The following is a 22869-nucleotide window of genomic DNA, read 5'->3' on the forward strand; positions in this document are numbered from 1 at the left end:
CCCGAATAAAAACATTTGGCACAAGTCAAAATAGTGAACTGCATCGAAAGGTTACATCATTCAAGGCCTAAAGCTTTTAAAAGTTTTATGGTTGACGCGTGGGGAACATTTCCAAATTAGACGAACCAGCGACAAAAATAATGTTCGATGCAATTCCCCATTTTGACCATATGTTACCTTGCTGTCTCAGGTGAACGTCTGACGTGCCCTTACAGGCGTTTGTGACGGATGCCACTGGTAGGGCAGGAACACCTGATACCATCACTATTCGACAGTGATTCATAAACACATGATAGAGTCGGAATCGTACATGGATTCTTCTTTCAGCAGATATGTCTTATGTTAAGAGTTTTGTCGCTTTTATTTACCTGTTTTCACATATGATCTGAGATATGGGGCTGTCATTGTGCAGCACCGATTGAAAGGGAGCACACTAAATATCGTATAAGACTTTTGTATTTGCCAAATAAGCCTCTGACGACGATGCACTTACTGAAATCCCCAAAAACTCACACTGTATATTAAGTTCAAGGGTATCAAGTATACGACAGAGTTGTTGAACCTAATTATCCGAATACCTTTAAAACAGACCTGTCCAGTGACGTATAGCCTGGATGAAATAGAACGCACCTCATGGGTCACGTACGTAAAGGATATTTCGTTCATAAGTGGGTTTGGTAAGGGCTAGATACCTCTAGACATTGGAAACCTCTAGACATTGGAAACCTCTAGACATTGGAAACCAAGACTTCTTTCCAAGGTCTAATGGACTGCAAGCAGGATCAATGGCATCATGTAAAATGACACTTCTAAACTATAAAGTTACTCTAGATTAAAATCAATACTGGATGTTGAATCGTTTCTGTTGGAATGCTGCTGTTCGCCGAGGACTGCCCGATTCAGATACGGATGAGACAATGAAACGATAGAGGTTTGAAGACACACAAGAACCGACCAGGCAAATCGACTCTGCAGATGCTGTCTTCTTTGCGGATTAAGATGAAATCGATAAGGAATATCACTTTGTTTAGGTATACCCTGCCTTGGGTGAACTTTGACAAAAGTTAATACATCGTGGAAATTATGCAGTTGCAGCCCATGATAGGTTTGTAAGCCGCATGTTCCCGTGTTCACAGATACTGGTTACCGTTGTTTATCATGCAATGAGAAATGCGATGGAAGAAACAACAACATAATTTTGTGTAATTTAAAAAGCCTCAGAATCCATTTGCTTAAAAAAATACTCATTCCCCTCAATAACAAGTCTCGGCGGCATTATGGACATCTTCATCACACAGAGTATTTCGTGAGCAAAGCCTTTGACATTGAGACATGGGCATAATAGACAACATGCCTGAAGCACGTATTTATTGATAATCATTTCAACTTCAAGAGGCCATATGATGCAAATCACTGTGTTGTATCCTTGGACAAGGTAATTGACTCCACTTGCCCCGCTCTGATGTGACTGAAACGGTCTCCTCCCATTAGTAAGACAGCCCAGTTGTGAGACACCTTAAAACAACAATGTCATACCTGGTTGCACATGTTAATCAGGTAATTAACCCCTATCATGAAAATGGACTTGTCTTATTGTAGACAAAAGAAATTAATCAAGATGCTTGATACCCTCTTTTACTTTAATTCATTCAATATTTTATTATCCATCCCTTAAATCCATTGTTTTAACATATTCGCCACTTAGAGTTCAGTTAAAGTTAATATCACAGTTCACATCACAGTTCACATCGAGGGTGTCACACTGACACAACCTTAATCCATCTTCAGAAGTTTGCCAACAGCATCCACGAACTGGGGTAGTGTCTTGACACCCTGGGATAGCTGATCCTTCATTCTGGAAAGTCGACTGTCAATCACCTTGTACACACGCTTTCTTGCTGGTGGGGGGCGGTCGGGTAGAATTGTGGTTAAAGCGTTCGCTCGTCACGCTGAAGACCCGGGTTCGATTACCGACATGGGTACTATGTGTGAAGCCCATCTGGTGTCCCCCGCCGTGATATTGCTGGCATATTGCTAAAAACGGCGTAAAACCAAACTCACTCACTCACTCACTCACTCACTCACTCACTCACTCACTCACTCACTCACTCACTCACTCACTCACTCACTCACTCATTCACTCACTCATTCTTGCTGGTGGAGCTGCACCTAGGTCTAACTGAGATAGCTTGGTCTTCTCAGATTTTTCAATCTTCTTGATGATCTCGATGACCCTGTAGAGATTAGGATGACGATGATTCAGTGATGCATTGGGGCGACTGTGGAAACCCTCCAGGTTGTTGTTGGTCCTTGGGCCGAATGTCTGGTGATGGTTCCAAAGCGAAAGAGGGAATCTGGCTTCATAATCCACCCAGTTTGTGACAATGTAGTCGTTGGATTCGTCAGCATTCGGTACATCGGGAGACTGGTTCATGGAGTCAATCCAAGCATCCTGAACCTGTTGAAGAGGCAGCAGAGGCAAGGCAGCAGCTCGTCGGATCCACTGTTCCACAAGGGGGTTATTTCTGTATCCAACAGCAAGACCTTAACCGTCGGAAAAAAGCAGAAACCGCTCACCCTCATGGGTCTCTCTCCAGGGTGCTGCAATGTCTGGTTTTAGGGAGTTTCGGGATGGTGTGACTGCGGTGTCTGTACATGGCGCTGCCGACCTAGCTGAAGGAGGGAAATATAGCTGCAGCCTCCGGATCATGTCTCAAGACCTCGTCGTTCTTGAGGGCTGGCATAGGAGTGGTTGGTTCTTCTCTTGCTCTCTTCCTTAAGCTGCCAAGGAACTGGATTCTGCTGGTGTCTTCTGGTGGGTGGTTGTGTTCAGTGAAACTTTTTGAGTAAGCTCCTACTAGCTCCTAACTCATTTATTTCCTGAGAATTTTCAAACAGAATTACTGGCCTACTCTTATTAATTAATCCGCTAATCATGGGCTGTGACCATTGTTAAGTGGGTAGACTGGCTGTGTTTGTTTAATTAATCCCACCTTCTCCACTGTCTTACAATGGGTGTCTCACTAATGGGATGTCTTACTAATGGGATGTAACCGCTGAAACGGTTGTCGACTGTCACGTGACACGGTCAGATTTACAACTCTTCGCAAATCTGAAACAACAATATTACAGTAAACTACGGTTATAACGAACTCAAAGGGACCCCTTATTTTAGTTCGTAATAACCGTAGTTCGTTATAAGCGTATATACAACAAATAGGCGGGACCAAAATATACAGTTCGTTATATCCGTCAGTTCGTTATAAGCGTGTTCGTTATAGCCGTAGTTTACTGTATTGTCTGGCAAGCATTATGCAAATGGTGATGACATCATTTCTGTTGTTGAGGACTTTTTACACCAGAAGGGGGGTCTTCTACACAAGTGGGATCCACAGGCTCTCCAGAATCGTAAGCAGAAGTGTATGGGGGCTTATGATGACAAATGATTAGCAGTCCATTACATTTGGTTCAGAACTTTTCAGCCACCCCTAATATTATGAAAAAATGTGGAATTATCAATAAATCCTCTTTTTTTAATAGCCGATTTCAATCTTGACATTACACTTCAGTCTTTGCATCTCATCCATTGGCCTTCCACTTGTTGGTATTCTAAGCCAGAGTAGGTCACTAGTACCCAATAGCTGTCTACCTATTGAGATTCAAGGACAGACTACATACCATGCTTGCCTCTGTTGGGATTCAAGGTCAACAAATATTCCATGCGTGGTGGTTTACAGCAGCAACCACAACTGAAATTGGGCGGTAATAATGGGTGACTTGGCTGATTGTGACATGGCTGATTGTGGCATGGCTGATTGTGTCATGGCTGATTGTGACATGGCTGGTTGTGACATGGCTGGTTGTGCCAAGGCTGATTGTGACATGGCTGAATGTGACATGGCTGATTGTGACATGGCTGATTGTGACATGGATGATTGTGACATGGATGATTGTGTCATGGCTGATTGTGACATGGCTGATTGTGACATGGATGATTGTGACATGGCTGATTGTGACAAGGCTGATTGTGACACAGCTGATTGTGACATGGCTGATTGTGACATGGCTGGTTGTGCCAAGGCTGATTGTGACATGGCTGAATGTGCCATGGCTGAATGTGCCATGGCTGAATGTGCCATGGCTGATTGTGCCAAGGCTAATTGTGACATGGCTAATTGTGACATGGCTGGTTGTGCCAAGGCTGAATGTGCCATGGCTGAATGTGCCATGGCTGATTGTGCCATGGCTGATTGTGCCAAGGCTAATTGTGACATGGCTGATTGTGACATGGCTGATTGTGACAAGGCTGATTGTGACACAGCTGATTGTGACATGGCTGATTGTGGCATGGCTGATTGTGACACGGCTGATAGTGACACGGCTGATTGTGACATGGCTGGTTGTGCCAAGGCTGGTTGTGCCAAGGCTGATTGTGACATGGCTGAATGTGCCATGGCTGATTGTGACATGGCTGATTGTGCCAAGGCTAATTGTGACATGGCTGATTGTGTCAAGGCCGACTGTGACATGGCTGATTGTGTATCCATGCTCTTGGTTCACATCTGATCTACCATGTTTTTGTCTGGAATAAAATTGACAGGCCATAGGAGTAAAATCAACTCTGATGATACCCAATTTATCCCCATACACTCTAAGCTCCATCAATCTTGGTATTTTAGGCAGTGTACAGATGTATCTATGAAATCTAAGAGTGGTTTGTGTTTCCAAATCGAAACATTATGTTAACCCAGAAATATATACGTAAAACAATTTAGTGTGAAACCAACAAACAACAAATGGTATACAATCAACAGTTGTATTACAAAATTAACTAGGTTTACAAATCAATACAAATTGCTGCACAGCAAGTACACTGATAGTACACAATAGAGCGGTAGTACAATATTCAATGGCAGTATAGATTGGGAGAGGAGTGGAAGTGACAATGACAAAATAATAATCCGGTCGCTGCAAAAGTGGTCAAGCTTCCAAGATATACCTAGGATACCAAGGTGAAAAGTGATCATTACAAGAAAGCTGGTCTTGATGTAATGTCAGATGAAATGTGAGATAATATGGTCTAACTAGGTTCCAGCACTTTCCACACAATGCTTGACAAGTCAAGTTTCACTAGAACATCACAGAATATTCCAAATGTTTCTGTAACGCTTGGGTTTAACGCCGCTATTAACAGTACTCCAGTCATATATCCAGGAAAGCCCGAAGTGATGCAGGTCTCCGACGTTTACCACTTCAGTGAAACCCACGAGCATGGGTATGGTGCTGACAAGCCTAGAAACAATATCAGGGCGAACCGGGATTCGAACCCACAATGATAAGTTTCTGGCATCCCAAGGGACGCAACTCTGCACAGCGAATCGTAGCCCCCTTAGACGACTGGACCAACTGTGCCCCCTCTACAGAAACAACGTAATGCAGTTATAATCACTGATCAACAACAAATTACACTGCCATATAACACTTTCCACCTTTGGAGAAAGAAAGTTTGAACAAAGTGAGAACTTTCTTTGCTGATAAAAGTACAAAAACTGCGTAGTACAGCAAATAATAGTAAACATTATACATGATAACTATGAGAAACGTTAACAAAAATGCAAATCGTATTTGCATCCAAGCAACTGGAGACGTTGCATCTGCAATAACGTTGTCTTCGCCTTTGATATGCTTGGTGTATGAATCAAATTCTTGCCAAGACAAGCTCCAGCGCATTAGGAGTTGTTTTTTTTGTTTTTCATTTAATGAAGAAAGGACATGGATTGTGATCAGTGTACACTTGCAAAGGAAACAAAGAAGTACACAAGAACACAAAGCTAACAATAGAGCAAGAGTTTCTTTTTCAGTGGTGGGATAATTTCTCTGATGTTTGTCAAATGTTCATGAACAAATACAAGCAGGATGAATAAAGTCTGGTGCGTCTTCCTGCAACAGGACAGCCCCAGCACCAATGTCACAAGCATCTACTGCCAATTCGAAATATTTTTTTTAATGATTTGAAGGTTTGGTGCTTTGATAACAGGAGAATTTATGAGAATGACTTTAATTTTCTCACAAGCAGTCTGACAATTGCTGTCCCAAACAAATTGCACCTTAATGCCAAGCATATTAGTGAGCGGGACTACCACATGTGAGAAATTTTGACAACATTTATGTTTGTAACCAGCCATACCCAGAAATCTCATGTTCCTTTTTGATTAGTGTAATTATAAATAGCTTTCACCTTTGCTTGTACGAGTCTCAGAACAGCAAGTCCTTATCATATTGTAAAGAGTCTGATGACACCTCTCAAAAGCTCCTTGAGATTCAGGATGATATGCACGAGATTTAATGTGACTTGTGCCTAACTGGTACACAGCCTGTTGGAAAACACCTCACATGAAATTAGAGCCCTGATCTGACTGTATAGTCCAAGGCAAACCAACCATAGTGAAGAACTTTACCAAAACCTTGATTAAAAACCTGAGCTGTAAAAGGAATAGCGTCCGGAAACCTTGTGAAAGCACACCTGATAGTAAGCAGGTGCTGATTTCCTGACTTAGGACCAAAGGACCAACACAATCAGTGAGTGAGTGAGTTATGTTTAAAGCCGCTTTGAACAGTATTACAGTTATATCACGGCATGTCAGCTTAATGTGGGAGGAAAGCCCGAATTGATGCAGGTCCAGGACGTTTACCACTTCGGTGAAACCCACGAGCACGGGTATGGTGCTGGCAAACCTAAAAACATAATCGGGGTGAACCGGGATTCGAACCCACAATCATAGGTTTCTGGCGTGCCCAAAGGACGCAATTCTGCACAGCGAATTGCGGCGCCTTAGACGACAGGGCCACCCGTGTCCCCTCAACACAATCAATGATGGCCCTGCTGAAAGGTTCTTCAAAAGATGGACTGTGTTTCAAAGGTGCGGCTGGGATTTTCTGATTAGGTTTGCCAACTATTTGACACACGACATGTTTTGCATCAGCCACATCATGGCACAATTTAGGCCCAAAGAAATGAGACAGAATTTTGTCACGTGTGTTGCTTACATCCGAGTATCCTTGAAATAATAGCAAACTGTAACCTTGTCTGCTTCTTCTAAAGAGGGTGCCTTGTTGGCAAGAACATTGAGTTCTCGGTCTTCTCCTGTAACTTAACTGCCCCCAGCCCTGAACTGGTTCCTCAACAGCCACTGTCAGAATGTTTAGAAAGGTCAAGTGAATGATCCATGAAGGTGCCAGCCAAATCATAACTGGTATCATTCTCAGAAGAACTTGGCTTAGCCTTAGCACGAGTAACACTACACGAACAAAACATACCTGGAATTTCTTTTTCTTCAGTACTTTCCGAAGTGCTGGTCTCAAGACAATCAACAGGATCAGTCAAACATCTTCCCCCTGCCAAACCATTCCCAATGAGCAAGTCTAGACCTTTAACAGGTCGAGTTTCTATAGCCCACACCTCCACCATATCTGTCTTCAAATTCACAAAATGGAGAGTTGCACTGGTAAAACCACATAAAGCATCTAGCAAAACCTCAGAGTCCGTTGATGGCTCCTCAGAAAGAATCAAAATACCATGAACTATCCTTTCCAGATTTGTAACCCTGCAAACTCTTGCCAGTAAACCCTGGCTGCTTAAAACTAATCTTGTGAGTTAGAGAATACTCATCAGACAAGGCAGCAGCTTTCAATCTCAACTTTTCTTTCTCAGCTTTTTTTTCTTCTTTCTTTTTAAGCTTAATATCTGAAGCCAATTTTTCTCCTTCAAGTTCTAATTTGTTCAATCAAGGCCAAAACGTCATCATTATCCAAAATTTCTTCCCCTACCAAGTATTATCAAAGTTTTCTTGACATCGGCTATAATTATACCCAATTTGACCTCAAGTTTGTAATATTTGGCCATGTGGACCAGTTCAGACTTTTCTAAGCAGAGTGAGTGAGTGAGTGAGTGAGTGAGTATCATTTTATGCCACTATTAGCAATATTCCAGCAATATCATGGCAGGGGACACCAGAAATGGGATTCGCCCATTGTACCCATGTCAGGAATCGAACCGGGTCTTCGGCGTGACAAGCGAACGCTTTAACCACTAGGCTATCTGATAATAATCCTATTTTCAGCAGTGACTTGTTCCATGGAAGGTTGGCTAACGAACTCCTTCACATTAAACACCATAGTGATTGCTGGCTTCTCTCAATATTAGACAATGATATGTAAGTGATTTATTAAATTTCGCTCTCGGACATGACCCCAATTTCTGTAACGTGTCGATTCCCAAATTGAAACATGTTAACCCAGAAATCTGTACGTAAAACAATTAAGTGTGAAACCAACAAACAACAAATATAATACAATCAACAATTGTATTACAAAATTAACTATGCTATGTTAAAATACCTCTGAATTAATTAAAATATGAACACAACCCCAATTTTAAGAAAATAACAATGTTTCCCAATTTGCCTGCCTTGCACTTACTTATTAAACCCAGATGAAATCCCCTGAATATATTGACGCAATATAATGTGGGAGGAAGGGCCAAAGTGATGCAAGTTACATTTACCACTGGTGATATGGTGCTTCATTGGGTTCATGCTTGCAAACAAAGAATCATAATCAGGGTGAATTTCTTATTCACCCCAGATTCTGGCACAACTAAGGGCCACCACTCTGCAAAGAGCTGCACAGCAAATTGTGATGCATTGCAGAACTGTTCCACCTCTGCCCCATAAGAAATAATAAAACAGGTCACCAATAGTCACTTAATCATCAAGTCATCAGTGATGGATCAATGTTTGTTTGTTGTTTAACGCTGCATTCAGCAATACTACCGCTACATGATGACGGTTTGAAAATAATAGAGTCTTGACTAGACAATCCAGTGATTGACATCATGAGCATTGACCCAAGCAATGGGATACGCTGAGATGCATGAACCAAGTCGGCGAGCCTGACCACCCGATCCTGTTGGTCACTAACTCTGAGGTGAGGTGAGGTTGTGTGTGTGTGTGTGTGTGTGTATGTGTGTATGTGTGTGAGTGTGTTTGTGTGTGTTATAGGTTTTATACTGCTAGCCCACAGAGATACCATGTCACATTTTAACATGGATGCCCCATTGAGGTTAGTATAGCGACACGGACCTGACCAATCCTGGTTATATCCCCCTCATGCTGAGTGCCAGGCAGGGAGACAAGTACCATCTTTTGTTTTTTGGTAGGATTTGACCAGGATTGAACCACTGACCTTCCACTCTCTCAGCAGAGGCTCTGTCCACTAGACCACTTAGTTGATTCCACTCCAGAGGAAGTTTACGGTTGATTTAAACAGGGCTACTGGCTTCACTGAGAATTGTTTTATAACAACACAGTCAGTTCCTGCAAGTCCCAAGGTTCTTTTCGTAGTCTTTTACAGAATCATTTGGTACAATTTATACCTGAGATTACAATAGCAGTTTTATTAAATAGTGACTGGGTGCCACTTTGCAGCTATTCTTAGAAATGTTTTTTTTGGGTAGAAAGAATTCATTTTAAGTAGAGGTGGTGAGGTGGGGTGAAATGGGGATTAACATCACGCGTGTGTGTGTGTGTGCGTGCGCACGCATCTGCTGGTACTAGTCTTGACTAATGCCGTTTAAAGTGCTAGCCCTATGAGATGCAATGCCACAGTTTAACATAATTTTCCCACTCAGACACAGTATACTGACGGGACCGGGGATCGAAACCTGAACCTTTCGCTCTCCAGGCGGATGCTCTACCACTAGACCACAAAGGCCATTTTAAGTAGAAGCAGATTAAAGAAGTTATAGACGGCATACAGACATGTTCCACACAAAAGACAAAGAAGCAATTGGATCATGTTGAAATACTGATACTTGTTTTAACTTTGAGTACAAGCAGATAAAATAGAAAGGAATAGTTTTTACAAGCATTAAAGATTATACAAGCTGTAATGTAAAACAGTTTTGAAAAATAATTAAACATTAATTTATTTTGTGAGAAAACTTTTCTTCTTGGTCAAGAGGATGTGTCAAACCTGAGCAAGATTCTTGACAGAATACAGAACACATCAAAGAAAGTGCACATCTGCTTAGGAAATATTTCCAGGAATAATAATATTTGTATTATCATTTTCTATAGATATAATAAAGGGAGACACATTGAATCAAGTGATATTTTGAATAACGAGGAAGACTGTCATAAAAGAAAATTCACTAGTCACCATCATTTAAGTGCTGAATCAAATCAGGTTTTGTAGCAATGAATATGTCTTTGAACTTTAGAATATGTATTTAAATTTCATGATGAGTGTAGCCGATTATATTTGATGACAATCTTCATTATTCTAATTTGACATCGCATACATCATTCTCTCAGATGTATACCACTGGTTGTCTACATTTATTACAATCTATAATTTACTTTCGCATGAACTTTCACTTATCCCACTTGTACTGCAACATTGTCTTTGAGGAAAGCATTAAACATTTTTGTTGATGCTATTCATATTTTAACTACTTAGTACTGGCATTATGGCTATGGCTGTAGGGTCAGCCTTTTAGCCTGTAGAACTGTAGATTTTGTAATGAGAACAGTTATAGTCATCATGACGCCTTGTTGCAGACTGTCTCATACTGAATTCAGGGCAGGACAACAGCCTACATAAGTTTAAGTATGACTATATATTTGTACACTGACATACTGATATACAGTTACACTTTAACCCCATCCTGGACTACGGACCAAAATTGTATTTGTTAACATTAACTTTCATCTGTCATCAACTTGTTATAATAATTTTCTGTATGGCCCACTTCTCCCGACGTTAGATACACTCAACGTTTATCATCAAAAGCAAAACTCAAGGGTAAAGATGAACTGCAGTACATGCACTGAAGGAGAAGCATAGTAACACGTAGTAACAGCACATATATCTTATAGCTGGTTTGGTCAAGGCGAGGGTCTTTGATGTCCATTCGATTCATGCTCCCTGTAATTTCAAATGTCTTTTTCGCAAAGATACGTCACCTTTACCGCCAACAAATTACTGCCATAGTGAACATAGTACTTTTATTTCATTCTTGATTAATGAGCAACCATAATAAACACATACATGTACAGTATTTATCCAGAACATAACAATTTACTTCCGCAGGAACTGATACCGAAAATGACTTCTCCCTGAAGACTGGTGAAAGTAGGTCACATTTGAACAAGACCGTACACGAGCCCCTGCACATGTAATTTCGCATTTAGCTGCAGTTAAAGATATTCAGCATATGCGAATCAGTTCTAAGTATGGACCATATTTTCGCAAATAAAACAATTTATTTTTTTGCAAAGCGTCAACCCAATTAACCTACACGTTGTTATAAGCCGGTACATTTTGATCACTGTGACGGAATCCCCCCTCATCGTTTTCCAAGCACCTTGAGGTATTCCTCCGCTAACAATGTACTGCCCTATTCCAAGCACCCTCGTTTATGCAAACAGTTTAATCATCGGCGAGACTATATCAATCAATTGAGCTGTATGATCGTACATGTATGTGGAAAAATAATAACTGGAGTGATATCAATCCACTAAACTAAGGAACTATTTCTTGTGCGCTGGGATACCGATAGCATCAATCCAAGATGGCTGATGCTGGAAGGAGAGTTCATTCTATGGGTCACGCTCACTGTTAGGTCTAATAAGACAATTTACTCTCTTTCCAGATAGATATTACCTACATTAGAAATTGCATTATTGCTCATACATAAGGATTATTGTGTTCACAAGCAAGGACTTGCTTAAGGTAAGTGGGACCCCTTAATTTTATGCATCGAGCTTGTTCACATTTGCTACTGTGTTGTGAATTTCGCAGACAATGATGAAGAGGCCGATGCCTGATTGCGAAGGCCAATTAGCCTAGATTTTTGTTTCGTAGCAATCTTCTTCCAGTCTGCCGTTTCGTTCAATTATGAATGCTCTTGCTTGTTTATCACTGTCTCTCATCTTCATTATTTGCTTGTTTTTCTATCTTAGGTGTTTTTACCCTCTATACCGGCCGGGCTAGAGACTTGCAGTGTCCCGGGCTGGCGGTAGTCTCTTCTGTACTCACGTTGCCCATTGACTAAGTGTCGACACTATGCTACATGTCCTCTGACTACAACTTTGAATTTCCAGATGGAAAGCCATCCACATGACATCAAAAATGCAGATCTGTGCATCTTCTGATTTTAGGCCTTCGATCTTGGATCTTAATGGACGGTAAGAGTGAGTGGCTTATGATTGTGTTGACAGTACTCAATCAACATGATATAGATCCATTAGGTTGAATAAACACTGAAATGAGTTTGAAGTAGAGTGTGGCCATCACTTTCTAACCTAAAATGGTAGTTATTTCATTGAATGATTCATACAGCGGCAGTGCCTTCCCCAAACATTGAAAAAGCAGGTCCCGCCCCCCACCCCAAAAACATGCAGATTTGAGAAGGTAATTTGTGTCTGGATGGGTCTCTGATTGTTTGCACATCACTATTTCATCTTTTAAAGCGCATTCTTGACCATGCACATTTCTTGCACTTGAATGTGAATAGTGTATTTTTGTACTCAATATATTTTCTGAGATCCTTTGATCTAATAAGTAAGTTTCAACTTCACATAAATGCTATTTCATGTTCAACCTTCGTTATTCTGGAAAACACCAAAGTATGAAGTAAGTGTAAACATTACACACTCTTATGTATGTTGCATGCTTTTGAATAAATACATTCAATGTTAAAGTTTTTATCAGTAATAGGCGATCCACATAAATAATTTAGAATGGCAATCCATGTTTTCCATGTTCATTCATTTAGAGTAAACTTATCTTTTTTAGTATACTGTTGAAAAAACGTATCATGTAATTCCTATTTTTCTGTGAACAAATAAAGTAAGTAAGGAATTCATTGTAGTATGTTAATATGAGCAATAAGGTTCATTAAATGTTGAGTATATGGAAATACACATTATCAGATGTTGTTAAATATAAGTAATTTTTCATCATGGTCAGTAATGTGAACTGTTCCCAGTAGTGTGAAATCTACTGTACATGTCTTCTTGTCATGGTACTTCAGCTGATGCATTTTGGTATATTGCATTTTGCAAGTTATATTGTCAGATTTTAACATTAACCAGTGCACTTCTATGTTGTCAGTAGCTGATTGTAGCCGTGCAGTATGCACCTAACATTTTCTGCTGATGCTTTAGATTAACACAAACTTACCTTATACTCATCTAGTAGTTATTTTGTAAACAGTTTGTAAACGAATGTATTGAAATATATCTGATGTATGTCTATGTATTTATGCATATATTTATTTTCACCATGTTGATTGTAGTATTATTTGACAATGACAAGTGTTCTTTATCATATATGTAGTCTTAAATTTCATTGTTTTTAATTTTGTTTCATGACACAATTTGTTTTATGATGAGGGTACCACACACGATCTTGATTCTTCTTGTCTTGAGACTAGTGATTAAATTATAAGGACACGTTTTTTTCTGAGACTTGTAGTCCAAAATAAATTGTGTACTACTTGTATTTAACTAGAGGTGTCTATGCCAATATTTACAAGAAATAATTTTTGAATACATGTAATTAATACATTACATTATTGATGATGTTCTTCATTAGAGTAAGTCTTTGAAAGGCATTTAGAAGTGATACACATAAGGAAGAGAATTAATGCATATCAACTTAATAATGAAGTTGACATCCATAAATTCTCTTCCATATGTTCTACATTGATGCCCAACAATGGGAGACAACTCTGAAATTAGAACATTAGAAGATATTCCTTTTCATATAAATAGCTATGCTTGTCACAACTGTTATGAAAAAACTGTTTTTATCTTAAGTGAAATTCATTAGGAATCAAATAATCTATTTTTACATTGATGAAGATGTCAGTAAAATGAAACTTGCAAAAAACTCATGCATCACCTTTGATATTTTCTAGAGATTTTAGTGGTATTGCATCAATTGGCAATTTAAGCCACATGTATGACGCCAATATTTAGTAAAACATTTCAATTTAGCCCATATCAGATATGTTCAGATTGCAATCAACTGAAATGATTTCGCAGTAGACTCAAAACGTTTGAGCCCACTTTGTGTCATATATAAACTTTTTAAAGCCCAGCTTAGTTTTGCAAAGATAATTTTTCATTTCAACATTACTATCACTAAATGAATTCATGTTAAGACAAAGAACAATTTGTTATTTTTTTCTGAATAATTTAAAAAGAAACACATGTCATTCTATCAAGAGATGAAAGAAGGTAATTGTGCAGACAAATTGTATGATTTTGAAGTGATATATTGGCTTAGATTAAACATTTATGGATAAGTGATGAATTGGAGTTGACAGTTATTAGCCATTATACCTTGGCTTCTTACTTTTGATTTTCAAATGGTGCACAGTAAACAACCCTGATGTGACAGACTGTCCACGCTGCTTCAGAACAACTCACTGTTTTAAATTAACTCATTAAAACATAAGTAAGCTATTGCCATATGCTAATGTTTTGTCTGAAGAGTCATATGAAATTGAAAAGTCAACAATGCATCATTCAAGGGGATAGTGATGCAGAATTATTACCAAACTTGGAGCCTGTACCTAAGAAGTATTCTGTACCACATGATTTGTGTACTAGGACCTTTTTAATTTATGTTACATGCCCGTCCAACGCTATAGGCATTGGTTATATATTATATTACATGAAAATCATCAGTTCAAAGTTTTAAGAAACAGGGTTTTATGATTGACCCTAATGAACCTTTTTTCGCGTGTGGCCGGTCCCAACAGATCCTCAAATCATAACATACACTTGATTAATATTTTTGTACATATACTGAACGAGATTTGTTATGGTCTTTTAAATTAATATGTTTGAAACATGAAGTATGTTTTGACAGGTTGGAAAGGAAGACAGCTGTGTATGACTTTATTGAAGTCTAGTAAAGTTCTGTTAGGTCTACTAAGTTCAGCTAATGATCGTCCATATAACAACACCAGTTCTACTGAAAATGTAGCTGAGAGTCAAAATTGCTCCAGTTTACTCAAAAGTTTTGATCACAGTCTGACAAAATATAATTAATGCTTTTCCCATAAGTCAAGTTGACTGTTACTCCAATTAGCCTGTTTGTCCGTCGTGCGTTGTCTGCCCTTCATCGTAGACATTTTCCACTTAGAAACCAGTGAAGCTGAAATATCACATACTTCTTCCTACCAGTGATGGCATCCCACGTTGTTCCAAAAGTGTGAATCAGATTTTCAGTACCTATTTATTATTCATCTCCTCAGAAATGAAACTTCACATGATAATTTTCACCAGTGATGTCACCTGAAGTTCTTCAATAGGGATCGGGTGGTCAGGCTTGCTGACTTGGTTGATGCAGGTCATCAATCCCAATTGCGTGGATCGATGCTCATGCTATCAATCACTGGATTGTCTGGCCAAGACTCGATTATTTACAGACCGCTGTCATATAGCTGGAATATTGCTGAGTGTGGTGTAAAAAAACAAACCAATCAATCAATAAGTTTGAATCTGATTTCAATATGGCCACCACAGCAGCCATATTATAAAAACCTCTTTATTGCACATAAATTGGCCATGCTTGTACAAAATGTAATGAAATTTGGTGTGTGCTTATTAAGTGGCTATCTTTGTTGACATTATAAACTTGAAACTACATACCCAGGTGAGCCACAGTGACATGGCACCTTTTTTTTCTAAAGCAACATATTTTAATGCTGATTAAATCTGTATTGAGGAGTAAATAGGTTCTGAAATTTGACTGCTGTGGTTAAAGAAACACCTGACAAATATCAATGAAATAGGACCAAACTTCCACGATCCTGCTTCTGGAATAGAGTATATGTACTACATGTAAGAACACTGTACCTCCTACTATGTGAGTATCGAGAATACCCTTTCGAACAGAATGCTTTCATTGGAACCCAACATTCACTGTTATGAATTGTTATTTAACACGCATGTTGTGATTTTAGAGGCCAAATGTGACCTGATAAATATTGTGTGCTAAGAATTTTGTTTTCGTCAAAACAGCTGGAGAGCTGTCATTGAAAATCTAAATGTTGATGTATCGATTCAATGTGTCTCCCTAGTCCGTATCAATACACAAAGTTAAAAGAGGGTATTAACATGATAAGGATGTAACAATTTATGAAACTATTGATGGATTGCGATTGCCCATGGCCTGATTGCAATACATGGATCACAAATTAAAATGTCAATAGTTAACACAAGGTTCATGCAGGCTTGACAATACCTTGAATTTGGCAGTCTGGCCTTGAAAGGTCCTTTAGGCAGTATGGACTTAAAGGACCTTAATTTAGGCAGTCCAGTCTTGAAAGGGCCTTACATTAGGCAGTCCAGTCTTGAAAGGGCCTTACATTAGGCTGTCCAGTCTTGAAAGGGCCTTACATTAGGCTGTCCAGTCTTGAAAGGGCCTTACATTAGGCTGTCCAGTCTTGAAAGGGCCATCAATTTGAGTCTGCCTTGAAAGGCCATTTCCATACAATTATTTATTCCCAGCAGAAAAAGTAATGCTTGATGACATGTAGAAAACAACATATGTCTGTAACTCAATTGATAAATATTATTGAAGAACATTTTAAATGTGTGACTGATTGCATCATCTGACACCGAAATATATGAGTAAGAATGTCCTAAGATATCTGTTTAATAGAACACTTGGATCTTGCTTTTAGCTGGGAAAGTGTTAACTTTGCTTTGAAAAGCCATAAAGAGGCTTTGGATTGGTGGCTCAAGTTTTGTATGAACCATACTGTAATAAACCTAGGATTTAATTGAGGTGGTCCCTAGGGCCCATAGACCTTGAAAATTGTGGGCCTATCCATGATTATTAAGGGCATGCAGTAAATCTGACGGCTGTAAACAAACACATGAAGCATGCAAGGCTACATAAAAATGCTGAAAAATGTATTTGTTCAAACAGAATGTTTAGAAGTTAAGGCTTCTTCTGTGCATATGTCAGTGTCGGTTACTGCAGTAAAAAAAAATCAAAGTTAATTCAGTAGTTTTTAAAAATCGGGCATAGGTTTCTACTTGCCAGGTCTGGGGACAATACTGCCTTAAACCTGAAACCCCCATCCCCATCCCCATCCCACCCCGGTGGACTAGCAACTCTACATATTACCAGTCCCTCCAACTTTGAACAAATAAAAAAAACCTATGCAAATTACCTGGTTTTAATTCTTTCAACATCATGTTCAATGCAGACAAAATAGATGGCAGGAACCCTGATAACAACAGACAAGCTGACTTGGTTTGAAAAATATACTGTATTGATTATCATGGATGTTTTGTTCAAGAACAAAGATTTATAAGGTAATTTATTTGCCGGGACTGACAGTTACATGAATTACGAGTCCAAGCCTAAGTTTACTGGTTATTGTGGGTTAGCCGGAAGCACTGATATATCATCGTGTCATGAACAATAATAAGGGCATGATGCTGAGAACACTGATCGAAAACTGGACAATGACATTTGTTACTGAACATTCTCCGAATGACATGAAACTTAATGAGAACATTTCCTTAGTCATTAGAAAGACTATTAATCAGAGAAAAAAGATTACAAACCAAACATATTTATGATTCGGAAATTAACTTAAAACTTGGAATAAGTTTTAAATGGAAAGTGATTGTGTAAAACGAGTTATATATCAAACATACGTAATGCGCCCTATGGCCCACCATATCCAGTTTTGATGCGTTAATTATTACCATAATGCATCAATGCCACAGAAATGTGGTCCAGACCTAACCCTGACCATATGACCATCCCATCACTGGACAGGGTAGGTGTAATAACAGGAAATGTACTGGAATCTTTTAATTTTGTTTCCTTTCTTATCTTAATGCAAATTGCTGATATCAATTCAGATATCATGTCAAGCAATGTGAGAAGTGTACATTGGGGGATAGTAAACTGGTAAAGGCTCTGTTCATACAGATTATGGTTTAGTGTTACAATAGTATTTTGAAATATTGCAGTATCAGGAGTGGTATAACAGTTATAATATGCCCAGTTATCGCCTCCAACATTTGCTGAAGTCAGACCATGGATTTATCTTTATCTAGACATGTTCAAAGGCTGATGTTCGGCCACAAGTCTCCAGCCGATGTCAGTAAAAATTCCCAAATTGGAATTAAAAATTTCCCAATTCCTGTTAATATAGTTATAACTAGAGGTAACTTGTATATCACTGACAACAGGGCCAATAAAGCGTAGGAGACGTTAATGCTTAGTTTTACATTAACACACTGAAAGCAGTGTTTAAATATTTCAAAATTTAAGAAAATTAATAACTTTTTATAAAATCCTAATTTTAAACAAAATAATGTTTAATGGACCAGACAATCCAGTGATTGACATCATGAGCATCGATCCAAGCAATTGGGATCGATGACATGCATCAACCAAGTCAGCGAGCCTGACCACCGGATCCTGTTAGTCACCTTTTACGGCATGCATAGTCGCTTTTCTGGCAAGTATGGGTTGCTGATACTCTGGAATCTTCACGGGTCTCATATTGCCCGAGACCTCTGGATAAATGATTTTTAATTGTTGTAGTAAACATTGTTTACTGTAAAGTCTTTGTGTTATTATATTTTACCTGTGGTGATCAGTATGCCACATGCTACTCCAAGAATGCACCTTTGATTGGATTGAAAGCCATGTCATGACGCAAAAATAAGCATGAGATTTTATAAGAAAACATGTTTTTGTTGTGCAACATGTCATAAAATATATAGGGAGTGAATCCTGTGAAGAAGAAAAACAATGCCAAGCTCAAAACTGAATAAAACATCATCTCATACATCTGGGGTAGAATAGGACTTCAGCAACCCATGCTTGCAGTAAAAAGCGACTGTGCTTGTCGTAAAAGGTGACTAACAGGATCGTGTGGTCAGGCTTGCTGACTTGGTTGATGCATGTCATTGTATTCCAATTGCGTGGATCGATGCTCATGATCACTGGATTGTCTGGTCCAGACTCAATCATTCACTGACCGCCATCATATAGCTGGAATATTGCTGATTGTGGCGTTAAACAACAAGCAAACAAATAATACATGCCCTTCATGTTCCAATCATAAATCGTAGTTGAAGATTGATCTGTTACTATGGTTACGTAAGGTAAATGCAGTAAACAGTAAATATTCTTTGTTGGATCGTTGATAGAAGAGAAAAAATATTATTTGATAATACCTCTATTTCAAATGTTAAACCATTTATATTCATTCCCACTTCAAAATGCCCCCATTAGAATTATGCAACCAATAAGATTTAACATCTAAGTTTTTAATAATGTAAAAATTATGTTAAGTAACAACATGCACTGAAATAGCTGGAAAATACTATATTTGTGATGAAGTTAATAATTGATTGGTGTTATCAGACAGATTATGACCAATGATTGACAAACACTAGGATTTGCAGTCGAACACAAAGTAGTTCATCAATGAAAACACAAGGTTTCAGTTGGAAGATAAAGCTAAGAGTCATCATTGTTCTTGATTATTTAATGATTTCTAGTTAGTGCAAGCAGAGGGAGAGGCTTACCATGCCAAACTTAATTTGAAATGTTTGAATTTCCCAGGTAGCCCAGGAAATCTACAAGGGGATGATGGTTTAACTGATGTAGAACCGCCCCTTGACACTGCTGAAGATGTGAACCAAGAGCAGATAACTGGCCAAGGGGATGTAACTCTATTCCCTGGACAGTCACAACTTAGTGAATCTCATAGCCTGGGGCAAGAAACAGAACTTTATGAAACCGATCCAACATATTTTGGTGAGTCTTTGGCATCATCTTACACAGATGGTTCTCCGACTGACCTCTTTGAAGAATCTCAACACGCTACAGCTTCATCAGCTTTGGAAAATATAAGTGCTAATGAGTCGTCTCCACCACCATCCTTTTACTCACGTCAATTAGACTCCAGTTCACCTGTACAGAACTTGCCTGCAGTAGACCCTAGTGCTATTTTGTCTCCTGAACACGCTGGACGAGGTTATCCCCCCTTTCCAGTTCTACAACCAGTTAAAAGAGGCCCTGGTCGGCCGAGAAAAGATGGTCAATCACCAATACCCAGAAAACGAAGGTTTGTGTTAATGATGCATGTGTGTAGTCCTACAATCATGACAGTTCACAGTATTCATTTGGATTTGTTATCCCCGTTCAATTCTAGAAACTATTGCATGATGCCTATTGATAGTGATTTCATAACTTATAATAATATCCTTAACAAGTCTTGAAAGTGCTGTGAATTCTTCACATTTTGAGTTGTGATTATGTTCTTGTTGACTGTCAGGTAATGTTAGTATTTTCTATGCCAGTGGTCGTGGAAGAGTCTTTGGAGCAGGAAGAGGATCCCGGTCATTTTCTGCTGAAAGAGCTTCGTGAGTTCAGCCAAAATTTAGTATTCAGCTGATCCTGAATTGCCAGCATGTCCCTAGAACTTACTTTCATCTCCTGAAGGGGGGCACAGGTGGCCCAGTTGTTTAAGGCGGCGCGATTCGCTGTGCAGAGTTGCTTCCCTTGGGCATGCCAGAAACCTATGATTGTGGGTTAGAATCCCGGTTCGCCCCGATTATGTTTCTAGGTTTGTCAGCACCATACTTGGCTCATGTGTTTCACCGAAGTGGTAAACGTCTGAGACCTGCATCACTTCGGGCTTTCCTCCCACATTAAGCTGACACGCCCGGTATAACTGGAATACTGTTAAAAGCGGCGTTAAACCAAAATCACTCACTCATCTCCTGAATATCAGTGTAGTATAAGTGAAATAGACAAGGAGACATGTGTTTTAACCTGAGTTTTATGTTGAATTTTTATTAATAAGATTGAATTCTATCCCCTACATATTGTACTTATTATTATATAAGTAGAACCTTCCAACGTTAAATTTCTCCTCACTTTCTTGCTCTATCACATTCCTCTCTCGTGTTTGGTGGGGGGAGTTGAGTGAGGGTGTGGGTGGGGGGGGGGGGGGGGGGGGGAAGATCATGATACTATATTCTTTCCTTTCGGGCAGTTGGAATTTTGATATTGAACGACTCAAGGCGAGTGAAACGCCCAATTAAGCTCTTGATAAAAGCCTCGTTGCTCTGATATTTTGGGAGACAGCTTGAAACAACATTAACTCATTCAGTGTCCGAAATAACTGCCTGCCCGCTCCGAAATAACTGCCTGCCCGCCTGCCTGCCTGCCTGTGACTGGTACCTTTTCTGTCGGGCTGCATGAAATTTTTCTCTACCTGCTTAACTGTTTGGCAGATAATTTTAAGCCAACTTTCGTTTTCAGTTTTATTAATACTCCTCGTGATTGTTAGCATTATTTCAACTGAACCAAGATGTTTTTTGTGATGTCTGAATGCTGGCAGGTAACTTGGAAGATGGGCAGGCAATATTTATGGGTCCCCTGCCCAACTGTCTTGTTCGGTTTTACCATAATTTCAAACACTGCACTTATTTCTCGATAATATGGTTGAAAACAAACCCCTCCAAATACCACTGTCTTGTTACATGAACAAGATACTTTCTTCTGCTGCAGGAGAGCGGAAGGTCCGGGGTTCGATCCTCGGCCACGTCATACCAAAAGACGTTAAAAGATGGTACCCTGTCTTGCGCTCGGCATTAAGGGGCTAAAACAAGGACTAGTCGGCTCGGAGTCAGTATACTGTGTCTGAGTGGGGTATTCATGTTAAACTGCGGCATGGTGTCTCAGTGGGCTAGCACTATATATCGGCATCAGTCCGGACTAGTACAAGCAGCCACACACACACACACACACACACACACACACACACACGTGCATGCACGTCGCTATATAAGTTAAACCCAATTTCACCTCACCTCACCTTCTTCTGCTGCACTGATTCAACTGTGATGTTTATCATGTTTGGTTCCAGCCGTGCTAGAGGGACTGGTCGCCGTGGTCGGCCTTCCTCTGTTCACAGCCTGAGCTATCGTCGGGCTCTCCAGTCTCAAGCATCACAGCTTCAGTACTCTCCTGAGAGGATTGGACGTCCTTCTTCCACTTTAATAAGAAATCTATCATCACAGCGAATGGATACATTAGAAGCGGGAGATGAACCACAACCAGTCGGCTCCTCTCTGCCAGGTTGGTCAAGTCTTCGATTGTGATTGTCAGACATAGTATTGAACATGTCTTTTTATACAAACCTGTTCTTTTATCTTATCCTGACTCATACTTATTGCTTATCTCCACTCATTTCCGAAAGGTAGTGGAAAATTCCTGAACTGTGTTTACGGAGAACAGAGAAAAACATCTCACCTAAATGCACCCTTGGACTGCACATATGCACCGGAAGCACGTAACCAAGGTTACTCGTCACTCTCTCAGTGCCAACTGGGTGGTTAGAAAAAAAATCCGACCCATCCTATCAAAATTAACTCTTTTTAATTAGAATTTTTGTTTGGATTACATTTTCCTAACCTTCTAGTATCATATATAAAGTATTATTGTGGCTTGAATTTGACAAATTTGGCCTAAAATGGACTATTCCACCAATCAAGCCTATCTCTCAAGTCACCATGAACCTTGATACGTTGTTTGCCAAGGCCACTAGGTCACAAGGGCTACTCCAGGATGTAGCATGAATTCCCACTACACAGTATGTCACCCTTTTTCTGGGTGCCGGAGATCAACAACAACTGAACTACACACTGACACTACTAACCCAACTGGGTTGACTAATCAATTACCAGAAGTCAGACCTCACCCCGTCACAGGACTTCAAATTCTTGGAAATCTGATTCT

The 22869-nt window shown here is 39.5% G+C and overlaps 2 protein-coding genes across 2 annotated transcripts in view; both read left to right on the forward strand.

Moving 5' to 3' along the window:
- The first annotated feature begins 3768 nt into the window (after positions 1-3768).
- LOC139465550 (keratin-associated protein 10-6-like) lies at positions 3769-4566 on the forward strand. The gene has a single exon (XM_071247268.1). It carries the CDS (start codon positions 3769-3771, stop codon positions 4564-4566), a length of 798 nt encoding a protein of 265 aa, XP_071103369.1.
- A 7074-nt stretch (positions 4567-11640) lies between these two features.
- The window catches only part of LOC139465552 (histone-lysine N-methyltransferase 2C-like), an 84823-nt gene continuing 73594 nt past the window's right edge, over positions 11641-22869 (forward strand). Inside the window, exons 1-5 of the mRNA XM_071247269.1 lie at positions 11641-11793; positions 12165-12248; positions 19684-20188; positions 20424-20486; positions 21998-22209. Of these exons, the coding sequence (XP_071103370.1) occupies positions 12242-12248; positions 19684-20188; positions 20424-20486; positions 21998-22209 (787 nt within the window). The 5' untranslated portion in view covers positions 11641-11793; positions 12165-12241. The remainder of the gene's footprint in view (positions 11794-12164; positions 12249-19683; positions 20189-20423; positions 20487-21997; positions 22210-22869) is intronic.

Source organism: Haliotis cracherodii, unplaced genomic scaffold, assembly GCF_022045235.1.
Source record: "Haliotis cracherodii isolate W230 unplaced genomic scaffold, xgHalCrac1.p SCAF_18, whole genome shotgun sequence".
Classification (NCBI taxonomy): domain Eukaryota; kingdom Metazoa; phylum Mollusca; class Gastropoda; order Lepetellida; family Haliotidae; genus Haliotis; species Haliotis cracherodii.

Bases quoted from the DNA above. Each gene is read 5' to 3' on its own strand.
- LOC139465550 (XM_071247268.1), top strand. From the start codon at position 3,769: ATGGGTGACTTGGCTGATTGTGACATGGCTGATTGTGGCATGGCTGAT.